This window comes from Acanthopagrus latus, chromosome 23 (genome assembly GCF_904848185.1).
Source record: "Acanthopagrus latus isolate v.2019 chromosome 23, fAcaLat1.1, whole genome shotgun sequence".
Taxonomy (NCBI): Eukaryota; Metazoa; Chordata; class Actinopteri; order Spariformes; family Sparidae; genus Acanthopagrus; species Acanthopagrus latus.
The window spans coordinates 15,392,974-15,413,722 of record NC_051061.1 but is presented as its reverse complement, the minus strand read 5'-3'; the positions used below and the strand labels follow the sequence as shown (position 1 = coordinate 15,413,722).

Sequence of the window (20,749 nt, the reverse complement as noted above, 5' to 3'; positions counted from 1 at the left end):
GCAGCCTTGGCTCTAATAACAGATAATAACCGAGAGCTATCGAAGTGAATTCTACAAAAACAGAAAAGACACCAGCAAGCCATTTAGTGTCTTGTAACAGATATCTTTAGTGTCTTTTTGTGGTTTTCTGCTCCAGAAGCACCTCCATCAAACACGTTGCCTTGGTTTGATTACACTTGTACATCTTTCACACTGGACTAAAAACCCACTGACACCCGCTAACATCTGGCTTCTCGCCTCAGTGGGAATAGGGTACAAGCTTTCATTTCCAGGTCAAATGACTGTGCAGTAGTCACCAGTATTTATCAACTCCGACAGTGATGGAAACATGCCACCCGAACGCATGGAGTATGAAAGAGAGACTGAAGTATAAGATATAAAAAAGTACCGACTGTAACGTTGTCGCTTCCGGTTTTCCGGCACATTGGTGATGTCGAACATGACACGCCAGAAAGAAATAGAAAAAGGGAAACTCATCTCAGCAGTGGGAGTGGAGCCAATCGCCTATTTTTAGCACTTTAAAAAACCTGCATACACGCACACATTTTGGTGTGTAAAATGCTCATACTATGATGCATGCATGTGCAGAAAAGGTGTGTAAACTCGTACGTGTATAAAAACAGTGCGTGCACCCTCAACTGCGTGATTAAGCTGCTGAATAACACTTTTCCTGGTGTGTGTGTGTGCGTGTGTTTGTGCGTGTGTGTGTGTGCTGTGCTCAGTTTAATATTCACCCTCTGAGCTCTTATGTGTCTGTTTAGACCCAAGCCCATGACTCACCAGCTCTCCAGTCCTGATTTCCACGCTGAGGAGAAGGAGCAGGTAACCTGCATTGGGCAGATCAAACCAGAGCTCTACAGACCCAAAGGCGACCAGGGAGAAGGTAAACAGGGCGACAACTGCGGCAAGATCAGCTTCCTCCTGCGCTACGCCTTCAAGTAAGTCTGCAAGTTTACGCTGAAACAGCTTGCCTGCTCCATCACTGTCTTCTTACGTAAAAAGTGTAACTTCAATAAGTGTCTGTGACAGTATTGTCAGGCTGATTCTCCACCAGCGTCTGCAGGGAGCTCCACTGACTTGCTTTCTGGAAAAATGCACACCTCCTGTTTTGATCAAAATAGATTAAAACACAAAAGATTTCTGTGGCTCGAATGATGTTTTGCTCAATTCTTTTTTATACGCGAATCGTCAGATTTTACCCTCCGATTTATTGGGCACGTTTGCTTCCTGTTCCGGCCACGACATGGTCGCCTGAGCTAATTGTGTCCATTCTAGATAACGCTGGCGGCTCCAAGTCACGTTTCAGAGGCGCTCCAGAAGTGTCTCTGGGCTCTGCCTCATGGAGAATAAGTGCCAAGTCTATTTTTGACAGAAGCCGTGTCTACCTGCACAGAGCCAGACAGGAAGTCAGACACAGGAACGGCACAGAGCGTCTGGCCAATTTTCAAAGCATAAAAACACCATATGCAGACTCTCGACTGTGCTTCATCTCACGACATGAACATTAAAGGGAAATTCTGGTATTTTTAAACCTGAAATCGGTCCGGCAGATCGGCCCAGCTGGAAGGCCGTGACACAGCTGCAGTGGCTGCAGTGTAATCCTTTAGAGCAACAGATTCCGTAATCCTTAGTTAGCATGAATCATTCACACACCCAAACCTGTAAATATGGGGCCCAGGTTTAAAATATGAATGCTATACTATACAGCCTAATAACCCATTGTAGAAGCACAGGTGTGAAGCTGCATGGAGGATGGATTAAAACCGCGTCACCATGCAAGGTCATTGAGCCGCAGCCAGGAATCATAGCGTGACGAGTCCCCACAATCCACCACAGAGTAAAAAAAGCTTTATATTAGATGATACATGTGGACCTGGAGAAACCTCTTTAATTTTTACTACCTCAAAGCGACTAAAAAACACAAGACTAAGAGTTTTCAGCCATGCTAACATGCTCATGGTGACATTGCTGAAAATACTTTTGTTTATCCACTATATTGCTTAACGTGAGTGTTAGCATGCCAGCATTTTACTAATTAGTACTTTACAGAGTTTAAAGCTGAGGTAAAAATATATAATTATAAATTCTGCACTCTGTGGATGCTTGTGATAGCAGTGCACATTTGGGACAGTTTTAACCTTAAAAAAATTTGACCCGAATGCTTGTTTGATGAATCAGACACAGAGTTCCACTCGCCTCTCCGGTGAAACGTTGAGGCATGTGTTTTGTGCAGCACTTTGATTGTAGAGTTGGGTGTGCAGCTCTTCAAACATAAAGTCAGGGGGGCTGCAAACATACGCTGGTTCTTGCTGAATTTCTCCATGTCAGAGAACAGAGAGAGGGTGCTCCCTGGGAAAATATCTTTCAGCGTGTTTATCCTCTTTGGCGGACACGAAATAGAAAAAAAAAAACTATAACTCGAGTGGAAAATTGAGCGTCTCGGGCTTCAGCAGCCGCGCGTACCACTAGCATGAAATGCGAGAGAGGCTAATTGTTGTCTCAACTGTGGTCTCGTTTGTTTATGAAAATCGCACTGAAATATTCATGTTTAAAAGTAGGGAAAGTGGTGTCATTAAACATACAGCAGCGTCAGTGTCTTTCATGTACTGTGTGGCAGAGATTGCAGTAGTTACTTTCATTTTTTGCCCCTTTGACAATTCTCGTGAACATTCTCTTCTGGAGAACTGAGCACGTAATTGTTTGACGCCATGCTGTGAGCACTGAGTGTGCGTACTGTTAAGTCGAGGTGGTTGCGTAAGTCGAGGTGGTTGCGGGCTCTCGCGAGCGTGCAGCTCCGCTCGTTCGGCCGGTCTGCGGCTCAGCTGGCGGCCCCCTATTTCTGCCCAGCCCTGACATGTAGAAGCATTACAACCGGCGAAAGTGCTGATGGTCAGAAAAGAAAGGGAGCGAGAGGCCGTTCGAGTCATGAATTATATATGGCGAGCCACTTTAAACAGCAGCCCCTGTCAACACATAATAACACCAGACTGTGTTATAGCTTGAGTTACAGATACAGGGAATTAGCAAGGGAGTTGGCTGGAGAGGAGGGTTAATGACGGAAACCATTCATGTGTCCCCTTCCTCCCATTTATAAAGTCACGAGATAATTTATGTCACGCTGTGGGTGCCTGTCATTACACCGGAGGGGAATTGTTTCAGCGAAAAGGAGTCGCAGACGCACATGTATTTGCGTAGCACCTTTCAAAGTGCTTTACATAGGACAGGATGGCATGAATTAATGAATTAATTCGGAGGGAGAGTGACTGAGGAGCGGAGAAGAAAAGGCTCGAGCTGTAGCTGTGAGGCGGGCTTGTGGGCATGTGTGTGGATACACAGATGCAGAGGTGCGTTAAGCGCTGGAGCTGTGATAGGATTGGTATGTTAATGTGTGAGACCCCTCTGTTCGGAGTGTAACAGTCGGAACAACAATGCCAATCTTCCTCAGATCCTCTGGGAAAGGCATTTCTATTGACAATCCCATTAAAAGCTGACACATTTCCACCGTGGGAATAACAGCTAGCTTTCGGGCATTGTCTGCCAGGAATAAGGCTGTGAATTTCCCTCTCTGCCGGAACAGTAATGGGTATACTCGCTGCACCATGCCTCACGGATTGTGCATAAACCTTGGTTTTGGTTCAAGCCCACGTCTTGCTCTGTAATAAGACGCGTGAGCGCAGGAAAACCTGCAACAAGAAACTCAGGCAAATTCACCATGAGCTGAGAGGGGCGGTTCTGTTTTTTGTGTTTTTTTTGTACGCACGCCTTCTGTCATTTCCAGTCATTGTGTGTCTGAGCGTCGCTCTGAGCCACTGGCTAATGTGTCTCTCGCACAACTCCTACTGGATCAAAGATTATTAGATACATGTTTTGGTCAGGGTTCTCTTATTAAAATAGCTGCGAGCTGCGAATGTGATTTCCTCTAGCAGTTCGTCCTGTATGTCATCTCCCATGATTTGATGTGAGCGCAGAGTGGGCATGTTTATCCGATTGCCTTAATTAGATGTGATTCAGAGGTAAACACGTGTCCGGATTGGTCACGGTTGTATTGTCAACAAAGCGTGTCTTGTTTGTGATTGGTACACATGGACAGAAGACATTATAGCCGCCGGGGTCACTGCTGGCATTTGCCCTGTTTATCCTTCCTTCCTCAGCCCCAAAGTTCATGCTGCCCTCCTAAAGCAGCTAATGAAGTGCTGACACACTGGTTAACACGGGGAGACACAGTCTAACGAGGTCTGATTAAAGGCCTCCGAGCCGTCTTCATCTTCTCCTGGTAATTAAATACATAATAAATGGCGCGTGACATGCAGCCATGACTGTGGCTGGAGCATGTAAAGACGTGTGTGCTACATGTGCTCACGTGTGTGTCTGTTTTATCCTCTATTTGCCATCTGTAAACACTTTTAATGCCAGAAAATATTCTAGAAAATAAAGCACAAGCGTATCATGAAGCATTCTTGTCACATCGAGTTTGAGACAATAAAACGCATCTTAAAGCCTAAATCTGTAATTTGGTTTGGCCACATACAATATGAAATATTTACACACAGATTTGATTTATAATTACTACTGCTGAAAGAATTAGTTGCTTAACTGATCGGTGAAGTGGAAGAAAAAATATTGTGCGACACTTGTGATGAATTATTAATTGTTAAAGTAATTTAGTAAGTTAACATTCTCAAAAAATCTATTGACCCCAGTGACTCACATTTGCTTTTCCCTGTTTTATGCCAAATAATCTGATTATCTTCTGGATTTGGAACATCAGAAGGTCGAAAGAAGATATTTAAGGGCATTAGAAGATTTAACATTGGGCTCAAGGACTCTGTGATGGACACTTACCGCTGCTTAACATTACTTGAGAAAATAATTAGAAATCACTGGCTAATGGCAATAATAAATACAGCTCTACACAACTAATAAAAGTGAAAATATAGGGTTTTAATTGATTGAATTAAACTGCATCCATCCAGAGACTGGAGACTGTGAATTTTGGTATTGGTGATGCACCTTTGTTCACAGCTGGATTTCAGATTTGGGCTTTCAACACAAAACATGGATAAGAAGCAAATAAAAAATAGGTGTCTAAATTTTAAGCAATTTCTTTCATTTATAGTCGGCTTCCTTAAAGGTGTTAGAACTGTCTAACTGGCAAATTCATGCTCAAAACAAATAGATGCACAGAGAAACACCAAACTGTGCCTGCTGTTAGCTTAGTTAGCCATGCAGCTAACGGTCCTGACTGGGAGCTTGGTGCAGTGAGCGAGTGTTTGTCTTGTTTACATGGCTAGTGCAGGAGCAGGGGGCTAGCTGGCTAGCATGCTAATTTTAGTAGATTTCTCTTCAACACAATACATAGAGGTGTTTTGATTGATTGTTACTCAGATATTCAGCTTTAACAATCGATCATTGGTTAATTATTAAGAATATGAGTAGCTCCCATCTGTCACTATTCAACATCTGGCTAAACAAAATCCAGACCCATAATTAGGTAAGTTAATGACAAAAAATCAAGATAATAATAAAAATGCGTGTATAGAATGTGTTTTTGTGTTTTTTAAATCATGAAGTAGTAGCGTTTAAATTAATGACTTTTTTCTCCTGCCATTATTTATTTTGATATATTTGATAGAAGGTATTAATAATGTTAACTAATGTTTCTGTTTTTCCCATCTCTGTCTCTTAGTACATTTTTTAATCTGTTAAATGCTTGACTTTCATTCTGCTCGTGACCCTGCAATATAAAGTCTACTAGTGCGTGACCCCTCGCTACTGAATGCAGATTATATAATTTGAATAACTCCTGAGCCCTCGAGAGGTACAACTCTTTCATATTTAAGGAAAGAGAAAAAAAATCCCCCAAATTAACACAATATTGTGCAGCAGAATGTTGTTTCTATCATTTTGGACCGAATCAATTATCTTGCGATCCCTAAGATTAATCTCAGGACGAATAAAATTCACAAGAAGTATGTTTAAATGTTGATGACGGTGACGGTTGAGCCGAGTGGCCAACAACGGCCTGGCCTTGTTTATTTGTGTGTGTTCCTGTGCATTAACGACTCCGTATACGTGGCCCACAGCGAGTGTAGAATCGAGGCTGTGCTGTGCTGAGGTTTATTAATGAGCTCAGTGTTTGGCCGCACTCTCTCACCGTGGCTCTACATCTGTGCTTACTGTTCATTTAGCATTGCTGATAGTGCGAACCATGATACAGCTGCAGGGGTGAAACACAACACACACACACGCACGCACACATTAAAAACACACACGCGTGCTATTCCGGTGATTCCTTGCTTCAGAGACATGGATCCTCCCACGCCATTATGCACGTAGAACTCCTGCACAGGTGTGTGTTTGTGCGTGGGCGGGTTGATCCTGTCTGGGTCTTGTGGAGTATTTGTCTAAATTTGTGCGACCCCTGCATTTTATATGAGCACGCGAAAGTCTAATGGAAGTGTGTGTGTGTGTGTGTGTGTGTGTGTGTGTGTGTGTGTGTGTGTATGTGTGTGTGTGTTGCAGTACGGAGCAGCTGGTGGTGAAGATCCTGAAAGCTCTGGACCTGCCAGCGAAGGATGCCAACGGCTTCTCTGACCCATACGTGAAGATCTACCTACTGCCAGACAGGAAGAAGAAATTCCAGACCAAGGTGACTCCCACTCCCACGACTCTCTCACTCAAACTGTCTTTACGCCGCGGAAAGAAAACAAAAAAAAATCCCTCAAACGTTTCATTATCAGGTCTGCCAGTTTCCTGCTCCCCACGGGGGAATCATTACAGTTTCACTAATGTAATCTAATCTAATCTGGGGCATAATTTATTCAAGATAATGCGCTCCAGACTATTACAGGGCACTGCTACTCAGCTCTTGTGTTATTCTGGTGTTTGAGGACAGTTGAGTCAATATTTGAGTACGTTTCAGGATGTTCTGTACCGGGAAGGAAATGTACCCTTAGCCCCCTTGGAAAAAAAAATAAAAAAAATTTCCTCCTCGCTTTCTAATTTATTCTCTGTGGAGAAGCTCAAGATTTATGTGCTCAGTGGCCTCACAAATGTGAGTTGTAGATCTCAGTTTTTTGGTCCATAAATATCTGATACAGACATGTGAGAAAATCTGAAGCAGGAAGGGTCAGAACCACAAGGGCTCTGCAATTCATCGATATTGTATTGTTATTGTGATTTTAGACCAATATGGCGTCAGTGATTTCTGTTCTACTTGGTCTCACACTTGCTTTGACCCACTTAAGGATTACATCCCACTCATTACTGATTATAATTTACCCAGACATCTCCTCCTGTTAATATTTTGTGGGAGTAGCAATAGTCATCCATGTCGAAATATTAACATCGAGGTATTTGATCAGAAAAAACATGATATTTCCAGTAACCTTTGGTTTTGGAGCTCTGGGAAGAGACCAAACGAAGGAGATCGTCGGCACAAGCAGCCTTAAAGGTGCACTATCTAGGTTTTGTGGTGGATCCTGCCACCTTTTTCTAGCTTCAATCAGTGATGGAACAAAATAATTATTCATGAGTTGATAATCAGTATTGTAACTATTAAAATTTTATGAGTTTGAATATCATCTGGGTTGTCAGTGAGCGCTCATGGCTCTAGGCAGTGCGGTTTGTTGCGATTGAGGATGTAGAAGCGGCAGATAAAGATAAACGTAAAAAGAAAGGGGATAGCCCCCTGAGCCTGTCTCTGTAGCATTCATGATTTAGCCCATTTCACCTCATTTCACCTCTGCCTCTTTCTTTGATAAGAAGCATGTAAAAAAAAAAAAAAAAAAAAAAAAAAGATGCGGCTTCACCATCAACGGTTTGTGTATCACACGGGCGCAGGATGTACAACCTTGTCGCTGTCTTCTTTGCGGTGCGTTCAAGTGCAGCTTCTTGGCACCGCAACAGTCGGCCTTCATCCGAGCTAGTTCTTTGATGTCGCTCTTGTGCGTCAGGGCCTTTAGCGATAAGATGAGGTGCTCGGACATCCGGGCGGAGCCTGGAGTAAAGCTGCTGCTCCCCTGGTGGTGCTTAGGGCATCTGATTAGTATATATCTCCTTGGCGCCCTCGCTTTGAAAGTCACAGAGGTAGGGAGGAAACCCCGGGGCAGAGTCAGAACTCACTGGAGGGATTACACATCTCATCTGGCCTGGGAACACATCGAGATCCCTCAGGTGGAGATGGAAGAGCGAGGGACATTTGAAAACACACGGCTTAGTGATCTGACCCCAGATAAGCTTGAAAAAATGGATGGATGAAAATGGATATTGTGATATTTGATTTTGTTGCCCAGTCCAAGCTGAAGAATTCTAAATATCTAGATATCACGTGACATAAAAGCGCCTAAGAATATTGCTTTTCTTGTCATTTGAAGGCCATATCGCCCGGCCCTACTACCACAGAGCACGAGAAGTAAGCGTTCAGTGATAGTGGTGCTGCACCAGTTTGAAATTTCTCCCCTTTGTGTGATTGTCTCCTGTATGTAACAAAAGCCCCCTTTCAGCTGTTGAAAAGTGTGAATGCTTCAGTCATTTGCATAATACTGTTCCTCTTTTGTCCGGGCTGTAGATGATTGTTTCATTTCAATCACATCCTCATTAACATGGGATTTTTTTTTTTTTACACCTCTCATATTTTTGCTGCGCTTTCATCCACTCCGACTAATATCCAAGAAGAGAAACAGACCTCACCTTCCGGAATAGATGTTCTGGGGCTTTTGTGTTTTTTTTTTTGTTTGTTTTTTTTCTGTTTTTTTTTTCTAAAGGCATGCCGTCTCCATCAGCATGTTAAATCCAAAAGCTAACAAGTAATCATCAAGTGCTAATAAGCCTGAGCGACAGGCCCACTCATGCGGCGACAAAAAAGTTGAAACTGGAAAATCGAGTGTGTGTCACATTTTAATTATTGCGGGCTTCATTGCATGACAGCGTTTGTATCGAACGCTTTCGTAGCAAAATAAATCCAGACAGCGAATCAACAAATGGGAAGAATTCCGTGCCGGGGATTAAAAGACGTGCTCACAAATGTCGTCCACAACGTGTTGAAATATTATGAGCGGGAAAATTACAGCCACTCCATCAGACTGCGTTCTCTGACTTGAAAGGATCCGTGTTGATTTGACTCGTTATAGTGGCGACGGACGGAAAAGGCAGTAAACACAACATACAGTGTTCAAAATAAGAAGTGAACGTGAAATAAATGTAGCTACCTGTAGGGAACGTGTTGTGGGCTTTTAAAAGAAAGAGGTCACGTTCAACTTTATTGTATTTCAGCAGCTTTGATTGGATTCCTCATCCCACGAGTAAAGGTGAAATTCACTTTTCTCCCCCTGGCCGAGGAACAAAGGTCAGCCAGGGTGGAAGAGGTTAATTATGTTGCTCAAGAACATTCCCTTTAGAATAAACTGGCGATGTGTCTCGTTTCTGTGGATCAATTTGAAAACACTTACATTTACATTAAACAATGTCTGTTTTGCCGCTTTCAGCATAATGCGATATGTCCTACAGGCATTTAATCAAAGCGTCTCTGGTATCGCATCTCTGAGTACAAAAAAAGAAAGAAAAGAAAAACCTTTGCTAGACAGGAAGAGACAACTTTTATGTTTCCAATTTGTTTTGGATAAAACAGAAGAAGAGCTGGAGCACTTCGCAGGAGCAGGGAAGAGGCAGAAAAACAAAAGAAAATACCGCTCGCTGTAACTCCTCAAAAGCAAGGAGAAAGATTCAGGAAACATGACAGCGATGAGAAACAGAAGAAGAAACAAGGATATGTTCAATTACTGCTTTCAAAGGCAGTCCAGTTTTGTGCCACTTTCTTAAGTAAAGTTTTTACATATGAGCCTTTTTGCCTCTATGGATACGTTCAACATTCAACAAACAAACTTTGAAAAATATGTTCTTCTGAAGTCCAGAATCCTCAGTGACTTCCGCATTCTGCTGGTATGAAAAACATCCAGTTTGTTCGCTTAGAAAAAACGGAGCCGCACCTGGTGAAACAGGTATGGAGTATTTTTCTTGCCAGCAGGAAAAACACACAGGGGTCTTTGAGGATTCTGGACGTGTCTTCAGAACAGCCTTAAGTGTTGTCAAATAAACCTGCTGGGTTTTTTAAAAATCAGCTTGGACATTGTCTTTGAGGAAGAAACTCGATTCAAGTGTGTGCCTGGAATGCGATCATCAATGAAAGGTGGTTACATGAGAGGCACACACTGACTGCGGCAAGGCCGTAAACCTGCTGACGCTTTAAATTATGGTACACAAATGAATGTGTAATTTTTTCCGTGTTTTCAGGGAATCAATAGCGTTCCTAAACAGAGACAAGTATAAGGGGAAAAACAGGTTGAGGAAAAAGGACTTAAGTAAAAAAAAATAAAAAATTAGTAAAATGCAATGTTTTAAAGAACTTAACCTTAAAAGTGTTTACTTGGTAACAAGGCACCAGAAATGATGTATTTATATAATATTTAGAAAGTAGTTAACCTCCTTTTCACTGAGATTATAGTGTCGTCACTCAGGCCATAAAATTAAGTTGTTGTTTGTTCCCACTTTCTTCCCTGTGGTAATTACTAATAGATACCTTGTACTTACCAAGTAAATATTTCATTGTTACTGCTTACATAATAATAAACTACCTGAACTGTAGCCGTGAGCTGTGATGCAAATTCTCTAAACTCTGTCTTTCTCTCTCTCTCTGTCTCAGGTCCACAGAAAGACCTTGAACCCAGTGTTCAATGAGACGTTTCAGTTCGGCGTGCCGCTGAATGAGCTACATTCCAGGAAGCTGCATTTCTCCGTGTACGACTTCGACCGCTTCTCCAGACACGACCTGATCGGCCAGGTAGTGGTGGACAACCTGCTGGACTTCAGCGAGGGCAGCGGGGACAAGCCCGTCTGGAGGGACATCGTGGAGGGCACCGCGGTAAGGACGAGGCTCTGCTGCAGAAATAACCCAGAATCATCACATTCATTTGGAGGGAGAGATGGGCCCCGAAAGATGAAATTTGAATGAGCCTTGCGGCGGTATCAGACCGTCGCAGTGGAAAAATTATGGGCCAAGGCTGTGATAGATAGGAGCGGACGAGGAACGGAGCTTATCAAACATATAACACGAGTGGCAGTTTCGATTCTGGTGTTAAAATGAATCTGAATTACGGCTTGGAGGAGAGGGAAAATGAATGAAAGATAGGAATTTACAAAAAGTGCACGGCAGGAATCAAGCGGCAAGGTTAAACACAGTAAGACATGCAAATGTGAGTGCATGTGAGAGTATCAGAGGAAATATGCGGATACGTGTCTCAGAGTCAAAAACTCCTCATTTTATAAATTATATTCAATTTACAGATGTAGAGAAACCATGTGCAGCCTGGTCACTGCTTCCTGTCACAGCAGAGGTGACTCTATGGAAGCAAAGAAAGGCCAAAAATGAATGAACAACTTAACTATTACTTAACCCACCTTTGCGCAAGTTAAGGGTGCAATTTCCATCACGTCCAGACACATAACCACATAATTGGGGAATAACGGGGAAATAAAGGGGATCACAAACGGGATTACAATTTTGAAATAAAGACTGTCTCAGACATCATCACTCGAGAGACTGAATTCGCTCGATATGAAGATTAAATGAAAGTCATCAGTAACTGTGTCAGAATACCAGAACCTGTACTTTTCTATGATTACAGGAGGGTAATGCTTGTTCGTAGAGCGACTGGTACGCCGTATCATTCATTCACGAAGATCTAGGTTAGCGATACTCTTACCTTACGCTTCTTAAGCCTTGAAAGTGCCACCACTGAATCTATAATCATGAATCTCTGTTCTTGTCGCCGAGCACCAGACGTCTCACCTGTAATCATTCCCCCCTCAGTACACTGTAAAATCTGGCAAAATGACTTCATTTGTCAGAAAATTGACAGTTACCAAGTCATTTAGACTAATAATTTGAGGTTGTTGAAACTTTTTACTCGTATTATATAAATTCAATAGCCTACTTTACTTTGTAAAACTGAAGTAATGGGTTTTTCTGAATTTTTTAAGTAGCATTGACTTTTAACATTTTGCAGTGTAACCTCCCAGGAAACTGAATTTGAACGGAATTAACTGAAATATTTAACTTTGACAGATGTCCGAATGTCTGAATTAATGCGATTTATATTCCCGTTTATGACATTTTTAAAAAAAGTAATTTAAATTTGTGAAAGACAAGTTGAAAGACAAGATTTGAACGATCACGTCCAAGAAAAAATCAAGTCAAGTCAAGTGGAGTGGGGAAAAAAAGCTGCTCAGATTGGATTGGTGAAATTCAGACGCTGAAATTGGAGATGGAAAGAATATCAAACTCAGAATAATCAGGCGACTGGAGGTAATGAACCGAGCTCTAATGGAACCCATCACACCTCTGTACTCCCAGGTTGTGGTATGTTAGTCGAATGTGCAAACTGGAAAATCCAGAGATGAAAAAAGTTTTGTTTTTTTTTTAAATTGCAAAAACTTTAAATGACTTTTCGAGAAACGACAGGGATGGGAATTCAAACCATGTTAATTCAGACGGTTTGGGAAATAAAAATGGCATCATGTCCTAATTATATTGTCGTGCTTTCAGCGCCGTGATGGATTCAAATGATTGCGTCCTGTCTTTGTTTCCATGACTCAAAAAAAGCATCTGCATTTGTTACCTGCCTGTCTGAAGATCATAAACTCTTACCGCATTGAGAGGACGCACAGAAACTGTGCAGACGGGATTAATTCTTTATGTAAAGAACACGGCACAAGAGAGCTCGGATAGATTACTGGAAAGGCACCGCTGGCCACATCCAAACTTTTTTATCACGCGGCAGCCAAGTAGATTTATATGAAATATTCATAGACGGCTATTAGCAAATTAGATGGAGCAGAGTCTTAAAATTTTTTTGGCATGGATGTTTCATTTATTAAATAAGTTTAAAGCATCAGCCTCTCAGCGTATTCCAATGTTTCACCCGGAGGAAGTATTGATTCGTGAGTCTCAGAGCCGCCGAGGAGTCGTCATGCCTCAGTGTGACCTGAATACCACCGGTGTCATTACCGCGGTGCCAGTGAGACCACAGGCAGCGAGAAGATCAGTAAGATGGGGCGAGGGCAGAGATATAAAAAGCCCGGAGAATCGTCACCTCTACTTAACACTTTCCTCCACTCTGGGACATCGACAGATTGGCATATGATTCATTTACAGTGACGGCACTTCGCCTCTGTCTAAACACTCTGCCTGTCCACATTAGGACGCCTGCTGTCAGCCGCCGTCAGTCACAGATGTAGCTCTTTTTCTGGCCACAGACAATCATCACAAACTAGAGGATATCTGTCAGTTAGTGTTTTTCCTCTCTGGTGCCGGAGCCATGTGTGTGTGTGTGATCACAGCGTCCCTGCTCCCCATCTGATGGCTGTCTCTTTGTGTGTTGTGTGTGTGTGTGTGTGTGACCTACAGGAGAAAGCTGATCTCGGGGAGCTTAATTTCTCGCTGTGTTACCTGCCCACTGCAGGCAGGCTCACTGCTACAGTCATCAAGGCCACCAACCTCAAAGCCATGGATCTGACTGGCTTCTCAGGTAAAGGGCTAACACACACACAAACACACACACATCATGCTGCTGCAAGACCTCCTGCGAGCGGTCTGACTGGAAACTCATTAAAAGGAAAAATATGACAGAAAACAGCTTCAACACTGTCTGAAACACTGGCTACTGTTGACGCATGTTGCTGTCTCGAGTTCTTTCAGGGTTTATGTCTTATTCTGGGTGAAAAGCGGCAAAACGTGCACAACTAGAATGGCGAGAGAGCGCATATATCTGCCAAAGCCCAATGGTCACCTTTAAGTCAATCGAACCAAATACAATATCAAATAAAGCAAAGTTTTAAATCAGCTTAATCTGGATTTTTATTCAGATCTGCATCAAATTAGAGCCACTCAGAGATATCAGCCACCTACATACACCTGATCCGTCCCTTTATCCAGATCTGCACCAAAAGTTATTGGGGTCACTTCTGGGCTGAGACTGATCCTCCATCCGAGTTTTGTGGGAATCTGCTCACTGGATTTTGTGTAATCCCACTGACAAACCAACCAATCGATGAAAAAACAAATACGGACTAGCATAACCTTCTTGCATGAAACTTTGAGTGTCTTGGAATAAAAGAGTATCTTGTGTGTCATTCATCACGGAACGAAGAAGCAAAGTTTTCCCCAATTCCAACGCCTCCATGGACCAGAATGCAATGCAGCCACAGGAAACCGTATGTTGCATTTCTGCAGAGGAATCCGACCCGTCAGATCTCTTGCTTTTGCTTTCTTTATTGTCACTGTCCCCTCACCCTGCAAGTAAAAACCAACAGGTTTGTGTTTTTTTTCAGTTAGACATTCTTCCAAACCTACTAAATCACTAGCTGAAGTAGAAATAGATGAAGCATGTTAAGGGGAAAGTTGCCAAGAAGTAAATTACCATCAACTCCTGAGGTGCATCGAGCATCACCAGACTGATCATTTCTGACTGCACATGAGAATCTTAGGGTGGGTTTTTTTTTCCTTCAAGAAGCCGAGGTAGAGTTAATACATTATGCACGCATCACCCGGAGCCCTAAAATCATTTGCCACAAGTAAAAAAAAATGTCACAATGTGTTTCAGCTGCAGGTGCAAACACCAATTATGTCGCAGAAATCGTCAAAAAAAAGCAATAGATTTTTACCCGCGAGAATCAAGATGTGAGAACTGGATTTCTAATGCTAATACTGAATTAACAAAGGGCATTTGTTATGTTGTTTTTGTCTTTAGTTATCCCTCTCTTAAAGAGTCGGGTGATGGCAATGTCCTCTCGCATTAAATGAGATCTCAGGTGATAATGACCGCACACTGTTGTTATTGCCCTGCACAGTGCTCCCAAGATGATTGCAGTGCCGGGAAGATGCTTAAAAATGCGGAATAAATAGGGAGTCATGGATGTGTGTATGTGTGTGTGTGTGATTCCCCTGGCTGCTGTCAGCGTGCCGCACATGTTGAATGGATAACTGGAGTGATTCAACCTGTGCTGCTTTTCTACCTTTGTGTTCTTAATCCAGCTTTGCCAAGGTGACTTGATTTTCATGCCTTTTATGTGTTACAGACGCGGATATCTGTGAGCATGATACCTAACAGCGTTTGCAGGAGTCCCCCCTCTTATCTTTTTTTTCTCTCTGCTTCCTCCCTCCTTCCTCTGTCTTTCTCATTCGCTGCTTTTCATCCCACCTCCTTCCCACCTCTCTCCTCCCCCTTGTCCATTCCCCCCTCTCTCTTGTCTCTCCTACAGACCCGTACGTGAAGGCCTCGCTGATATGCGACGGGCGAAGGCTAAAAAAGAGGAAGACCTCTATTAAGAAGAACACACTGAACCCCACGTACAACGAGGCGCTGGTGTTTGACATTCCCAATGAAAACATAGAAAGTGTATCCCTCATCATCGCGGTGATGGACTATGACTGGTGAGCAGGCCGAGGCGTCGTCACAGAGATGAAACCGATGATTGCTGTGAAGTGTGCTGCTCATTGAACGTTAGTTTGCACATGCAGCGTAATGTTTGCTGTCGCATTTCGATGGTGTTGCGGCTGTGTTGAACATGATGAGGGCCTCCTCGTGAGTCAGCCTCCTGGTGGACGCTCCCTGTTTTACACAGACGGGCACCTCATGAATAGGCATGCTTTATGCTAATGGCGGAGGAAGGAGTGTAACCCTGCCACTGTCTGCCGCTCGCAGCAACACTTGGCTGGTTGATGTGTTTGTGTATACATGCGCCGCCTCCCTATTATGTAGTCTGCCCTCCATTTGGCATCTCCATAGGTGTGTGCCTTTGTATGTCTGTGCTCGTGCCTGCTCCCCCGCTGACTTTAAGCTTTTATGCGGGGCTGTGTGTATTTGTAAGCTGCTATTCAATATCCTTCCTGAGTCGCTGTACTCTTTTCCCAGTACTCAAGGTTGATAAATGAGACTCTCTCTGCCTGTTTCTTACAAGCCCTGTCTCCCTCTCTCTCCCCCTGCTTTATTGCATCCTCTCTCTCTCTCTCTCTCCCTTTCTCCAACCCCCCCCTCCTTCCCCACTCTGTTCTCTCTCTCGCCCTCTGTCTCCCTTGTCCTTGCTTCCATCGCCTTTGCCGCGTGTCAGTATTGGTCATAACGAGGTTATAGGGATGTGTCGTGTGGGCAGCGAAGCTGAAGGTCCAGGGAGGGAGCACTGGGTAGCCATGCTGGCCAATCCGCGCAAGCCAATAGAGCACTGGCATCAGCTTGTGGAGGTAATGCGCATATGATCATGTGTGTTCATGTGTGTGTGACCGTGAATGAGTGCATCCATGAGTGTGACCTCATACCACATATGTTACGCTCACTTCTGCTGCTCGTTCTGGAGCCAGATAACCAAAATGAATTGACTCTATTATCATTCGAAATAGTAGCAACAGGAGCAGCGGTAGGTGGAGAATAGCAGCAGTGGGAGTAGTGATAGAAGAGGGTAGTAACAGTGGAGTAACATTAGAGTAGCAGTGATACAATTATTATTTAGGTATTGTACTTGTGAAAAAGAAGCAACATTAAAAAATAGCCCATTAGAAGAGAACGGCTCACAGTATATCTGAGTACCAGGAGCAAAATTCACTTAATTAGAAATCAATTTATCAGCTCATCATCAAGCTCTGCTGAAGCCTGATAATGACCCGTTCGTTGGAATCAGATGGGTTGGAGCAGGCCCCCAGGACCAGGATTATAACAACAGATTGCACTAAAATTCAGAATCAACATTAAATGTACCAAATAAGCAGAATGGGTCATAACTTGGAGCAAATTTAAATTTTTTTATGTCGTATTGGGTAATAATTATATAGCAGTCTGTATCTGCGTGCTCCAAACGTCTCACGCTCTCTTTAGTGCAACTATGGCTTCAACCAGCGTTCCCAGATGAACAATAATTAGCCTAGTTACGATAGATTTGCCATCCATTGGTTGTAGGTTCAATTATGCCAAAATTCAGTTGTGCTTGTGTCAGTAATTGGTTTTAGTCCATGCTGATGTCACTCTCGTATTTGTAGTTATGGTAAATATGAAGCTAATGCCAGCAACTGCTTAGCTTTTGTCTGGTTAGCTTAGCTGACCCACTCTTAAAACATCTTTTTTTTTTTTTTTACTTTCTTTGGAACAGATTTAACAAACAAGATTTTATGTCTTTATAATATGAGCTTTAGAGGAGCCAGTTGGAGAATTTTATTTTCTTTGGACCGGCTAGTTTTATGATAAGCGAAGCAAACCAGCTGCCGGCTGTAGCTTTTGTCATGTTTTAGAGAAAGAGGACCCACAAGCACGACACCAGGCTAGTTGAAAATAAAAGGTTATATTGATGTCCAAAGTCCATTAAATACTGGAAGGCAACAAAAGCAAGAAGTCAAGAGCAAAAGCAAAACAACATTCCAGGATGATACAAAGAAAAAGGCTGTAAGACACATGAAGCAAAACGGGGCCAGGGAACAGATGTGAAAATGACGACTAATCAACAAAGGTTTGAGGATAAAAAAACTGAATTAAATAGACTGAGATGAAGGGGATAAACGGTAGGAAAAAGACAAAGACTGGAAGTATCAAACAACAACATGACACATCGTGAGAGTCTTTTCACATAAAACAGGGAAAAAAAAACTAAACTAACCCAAAACCATGACAGCTTTATATTTACCGCAGAGAAATGAGTTGTGTTATCCATCTTTTTTTCCAGCTCTAGGCAAGAAAGTGAGTCAGCATAGTTCCCAAAATCCCTTTAGGTACAGGACTTAAGTGAACATATTCAGTAGCTTTCCACCTCTAAGCACAGTAGTAATAATAGTATTAAGTAGTGGTACACTAGCATAACAGTGGGCTCATGGTGGTAATAACAGCTGGAAAAAGAATATAATAGCATATTAAAATTTCATTTATTTCAACTGGATGTATGAAAAAGTGATTCTTTTTGTCATGAAGTATTCATAAAAGCAAAATCTCTTTTTCCCCCCCGCAGGAAAAAGCAATTGGCACGTTTGTGTCGAAGACTGCTACAGCATCTTCCCCTAAGCCGCACATCGTGGTGGACAGTCCTCACTCCGACTAATACTGTGAGCTCCCTCTGCTTTAGACTGACATGTGCTATACATACGCACACATATATATATACACACACACACATCCATCTTATCCGCATGCTTTCATAAGTAGGATTGTGTTGTAGTGTGCAGTGTGTTGGAGAGTGTGTCGTTATTCCCACACATTCCCATGTGTCCTTGATTGAAAAGAAACGGGGACGCGCTGCGCTGGAATCTTTAAATCCACGTTCCGTGCGGCCGATTGCTCTCAAGTCAGATTGACGCGGAAAACTGAGCGAGTGTTTTTAAAAGCATGACCTAACTGTGAGTGTGTGATAAAGTGGAGGCCGCGGAGCTGTCAGAGGAAGGAGCTCTGAGGCAAGAAGCATCTGTATAATCTAGATGTTATGGGGTTATGTAATGCATCTACCCCCCCTCCTCCCCCCAAACTTACAGTGCTGCATACTGTTATATATTCTCTCGCCCCCCCACTGTCTCTCTCTCGCCTCTCTCGCCTAATCCGCCTCTTCTCCCTTATTCCTTGTTTCCTCAGGTCATTATCATCTCTCCAGCTCCAGACTTTCCTTTTCTCTCCTCTCATCTGTGAATAATTCTCTCCATCAAAGAAAGAGAGACGGCGGAGACGCTGCTAGTGTCCGACTGCTAGTGCTGTTTTGCTCCTGCTAATGAATCCTCCAAGTCCTGTGCTTTCTCTACTGAGCCGGGGGGCGGTGGGGTGGGGGGCAACAAAAAAAAAAAAAACAAAAACAAAAAAACAAACACAAAAAAAACAACATCCATCACGAGCTACACTTTGAGCATCAGACCACACATTTTACAAACACACGACAGACACTAAGCGGACCAGTAGGACTGATAATCGGGTGTAAATTTGGGATCTAGCGAGGGGAACGCACACACATAGCTCACACACACATACACGAATACACACAGAGTTTGTAGTATGTGCGTAGTTCATGTGTGCTTCAGATTAGTGTAGTGTTTCATCTAGGAAGGGAGTGTGACGTGACAAACTTTTCTCTCTCTCCAAATCCCAAAAAAAAAAAAGAAAAAGAAAAAAAAAGAACAAAAAATGAATAAATAAAAGGAAGCCATCCTAGAATGGTCACTCCAACCAGGACCAAAGGTTCATGCCCTTGTACAGACTCTAAAAGAAGAAAATCACTATGTCGATATTTTTTCTTTGCAACATTGGTGTACAGTATTACGCCGTACTGTATGGGGAAAACATCTCTCGTTGTACTTTAGCAGGACAAAACATGCCGAGGTGGATACTCCCGGGCCATTTTGGAGGCCTCCTCGCGGCACCGTACCCTCCTGTCTCAGACTTTACTCGCTTATTTTCCCCAGTGGAAAGACGACAAAGCGGCTCAGTGGTCTTTATTGATGTCAGAGGAGCGAAAAATGAGGACTTGACTCATTGGTTTAAGCATGTTAAGCAACTTTGAAAATGTGTCCCTGTCCCTCATGCTTTTTTCGTCACAGCCCTCATGGTGCTCATCGTTATCAAGTTTTTTATTATTATTATTATTTTTATTGTTTCACTTCGTTTGTGTGATACAACATACATGTAATCATCGGAAAAAGGAGTTTATCACGCCAGTTATTTTTGACACTCCGCCGAGGATGCGATGGTGCGAGCTTCTGAGAGATGTGGACTAGTCGATCGGCCAGTTCATCGGCTGAACACGGGACTACACGGGTTCAAGGGAACCCGAGTTTAGGATCGGACCAGCATCTGTCTGGATTGCACTCACCGGAGGATGTATTCCACAGGGAAGGATATCACCACTCCACTTTATTTTTCTACCATTCCAGGACTTTTTTTGTGTGTTTTTCTTTCCTTTTTTCTCAAGAAGACGTCCAGCTTCGACTGAGAAACAAACTATTATCTTCCACGTCATCATCCCTGACAAGACTCTAAGAAGGACACACACGTCCGTGTTGCTTTTATTAGTGTGTGTTTCCGTGTTTGTGGGCGTGTTTGTTTTGTATTCGTGCGCGTCCGTGTGTGTGCGTATGCCTGTGTGTGTCACTGTGACCTTGTGTGTGTGTGTGTGTGTGTGACACGTTCCTGTGCTCACCGCCTCCCCCTCGTCCTTTTTTTCTGTCTTCGCCTCTCCTCACTTCCCCACTCCCCACCCCAAAAAAAATCCTGGCATCCAAACCGACTGAAACGCTCGTCTCGGAGCCGAATGTGTCTTCTGTCCCCTTGTCTTTAAGAGGAGCCATTTCTTGTGCGTGTGTGCGTTTGTGTGTGTGTGTGGGGATGTGTGTGCGTACTTATACGTGCCTCATTGCACTAGGTGGGGAAACACTGTCTCTCATAGACATTAGTTCGTATTGTCTATGTCGTCTCTGAAATCAGCTGCCAGTCATTCGACCCCTCCCCCCTCCTCTCTAACCCCTTTGCCTGATGTAAGTAACTGTGTTGATCGTGTACCTCTTTCAGTAAATTTGTGTACTGTATGTCCGAGGGAAAAAAAACAAAAAAAAAAACAAAACAAAAAAAAAAAGACAGAAGGCACAGTGGTTTGAAAAATTTAAATCGTTGGGTGTGTTTTGATTCAATTTTACGAGAGGGAGAAAAAAAAATGGAAGGAAAAGAAGAAAAAGATGAAAAAAAAA

At 43.0% G+C, this 20,749-nt stretch overlaps 1 protein-coding gene across 1 annotated transcript in view; it reads left to right on the top strand.

Moving 5' to 3' along the window:
• Positions 1–20,749, top strand: part of syt3 (synaptotagmin III) — a 36,470-nt gene extending 15,721 nt beyond the window's left edge. The window contains exons 6-13 of the mRNA XM_037087574.1: positions 762–938; positions 6,523–6,649; positions 10,700–10,918; positions 13,463–13,583; positions 15,316–15,487; positions 16,165–16,294; positions 18,040–18,133; positions 18,654–20,749. Coding sequence (XP_036943469.1) covers positions 762–938; positions 6,523–6,649; positions 10,700–10,918; positions 13,463–13,583; positions 15,316–15,487; positions 16,165–16,294; positions 18,040–18,129 — 1,036 coding nt within the window. The 3' untranslated portion in view covers positions 18,130–18,133; positions 18,654–20,749. The remainder of the gene's footprint in view (positions 1–761; positions 939–6,522; positions 6,650–10,699; positions 10,919–13,462; positions 13,584–15,315; positions 15,488–16,164; positions 16,295–18,039; positions 18,134–18,653) is intronic.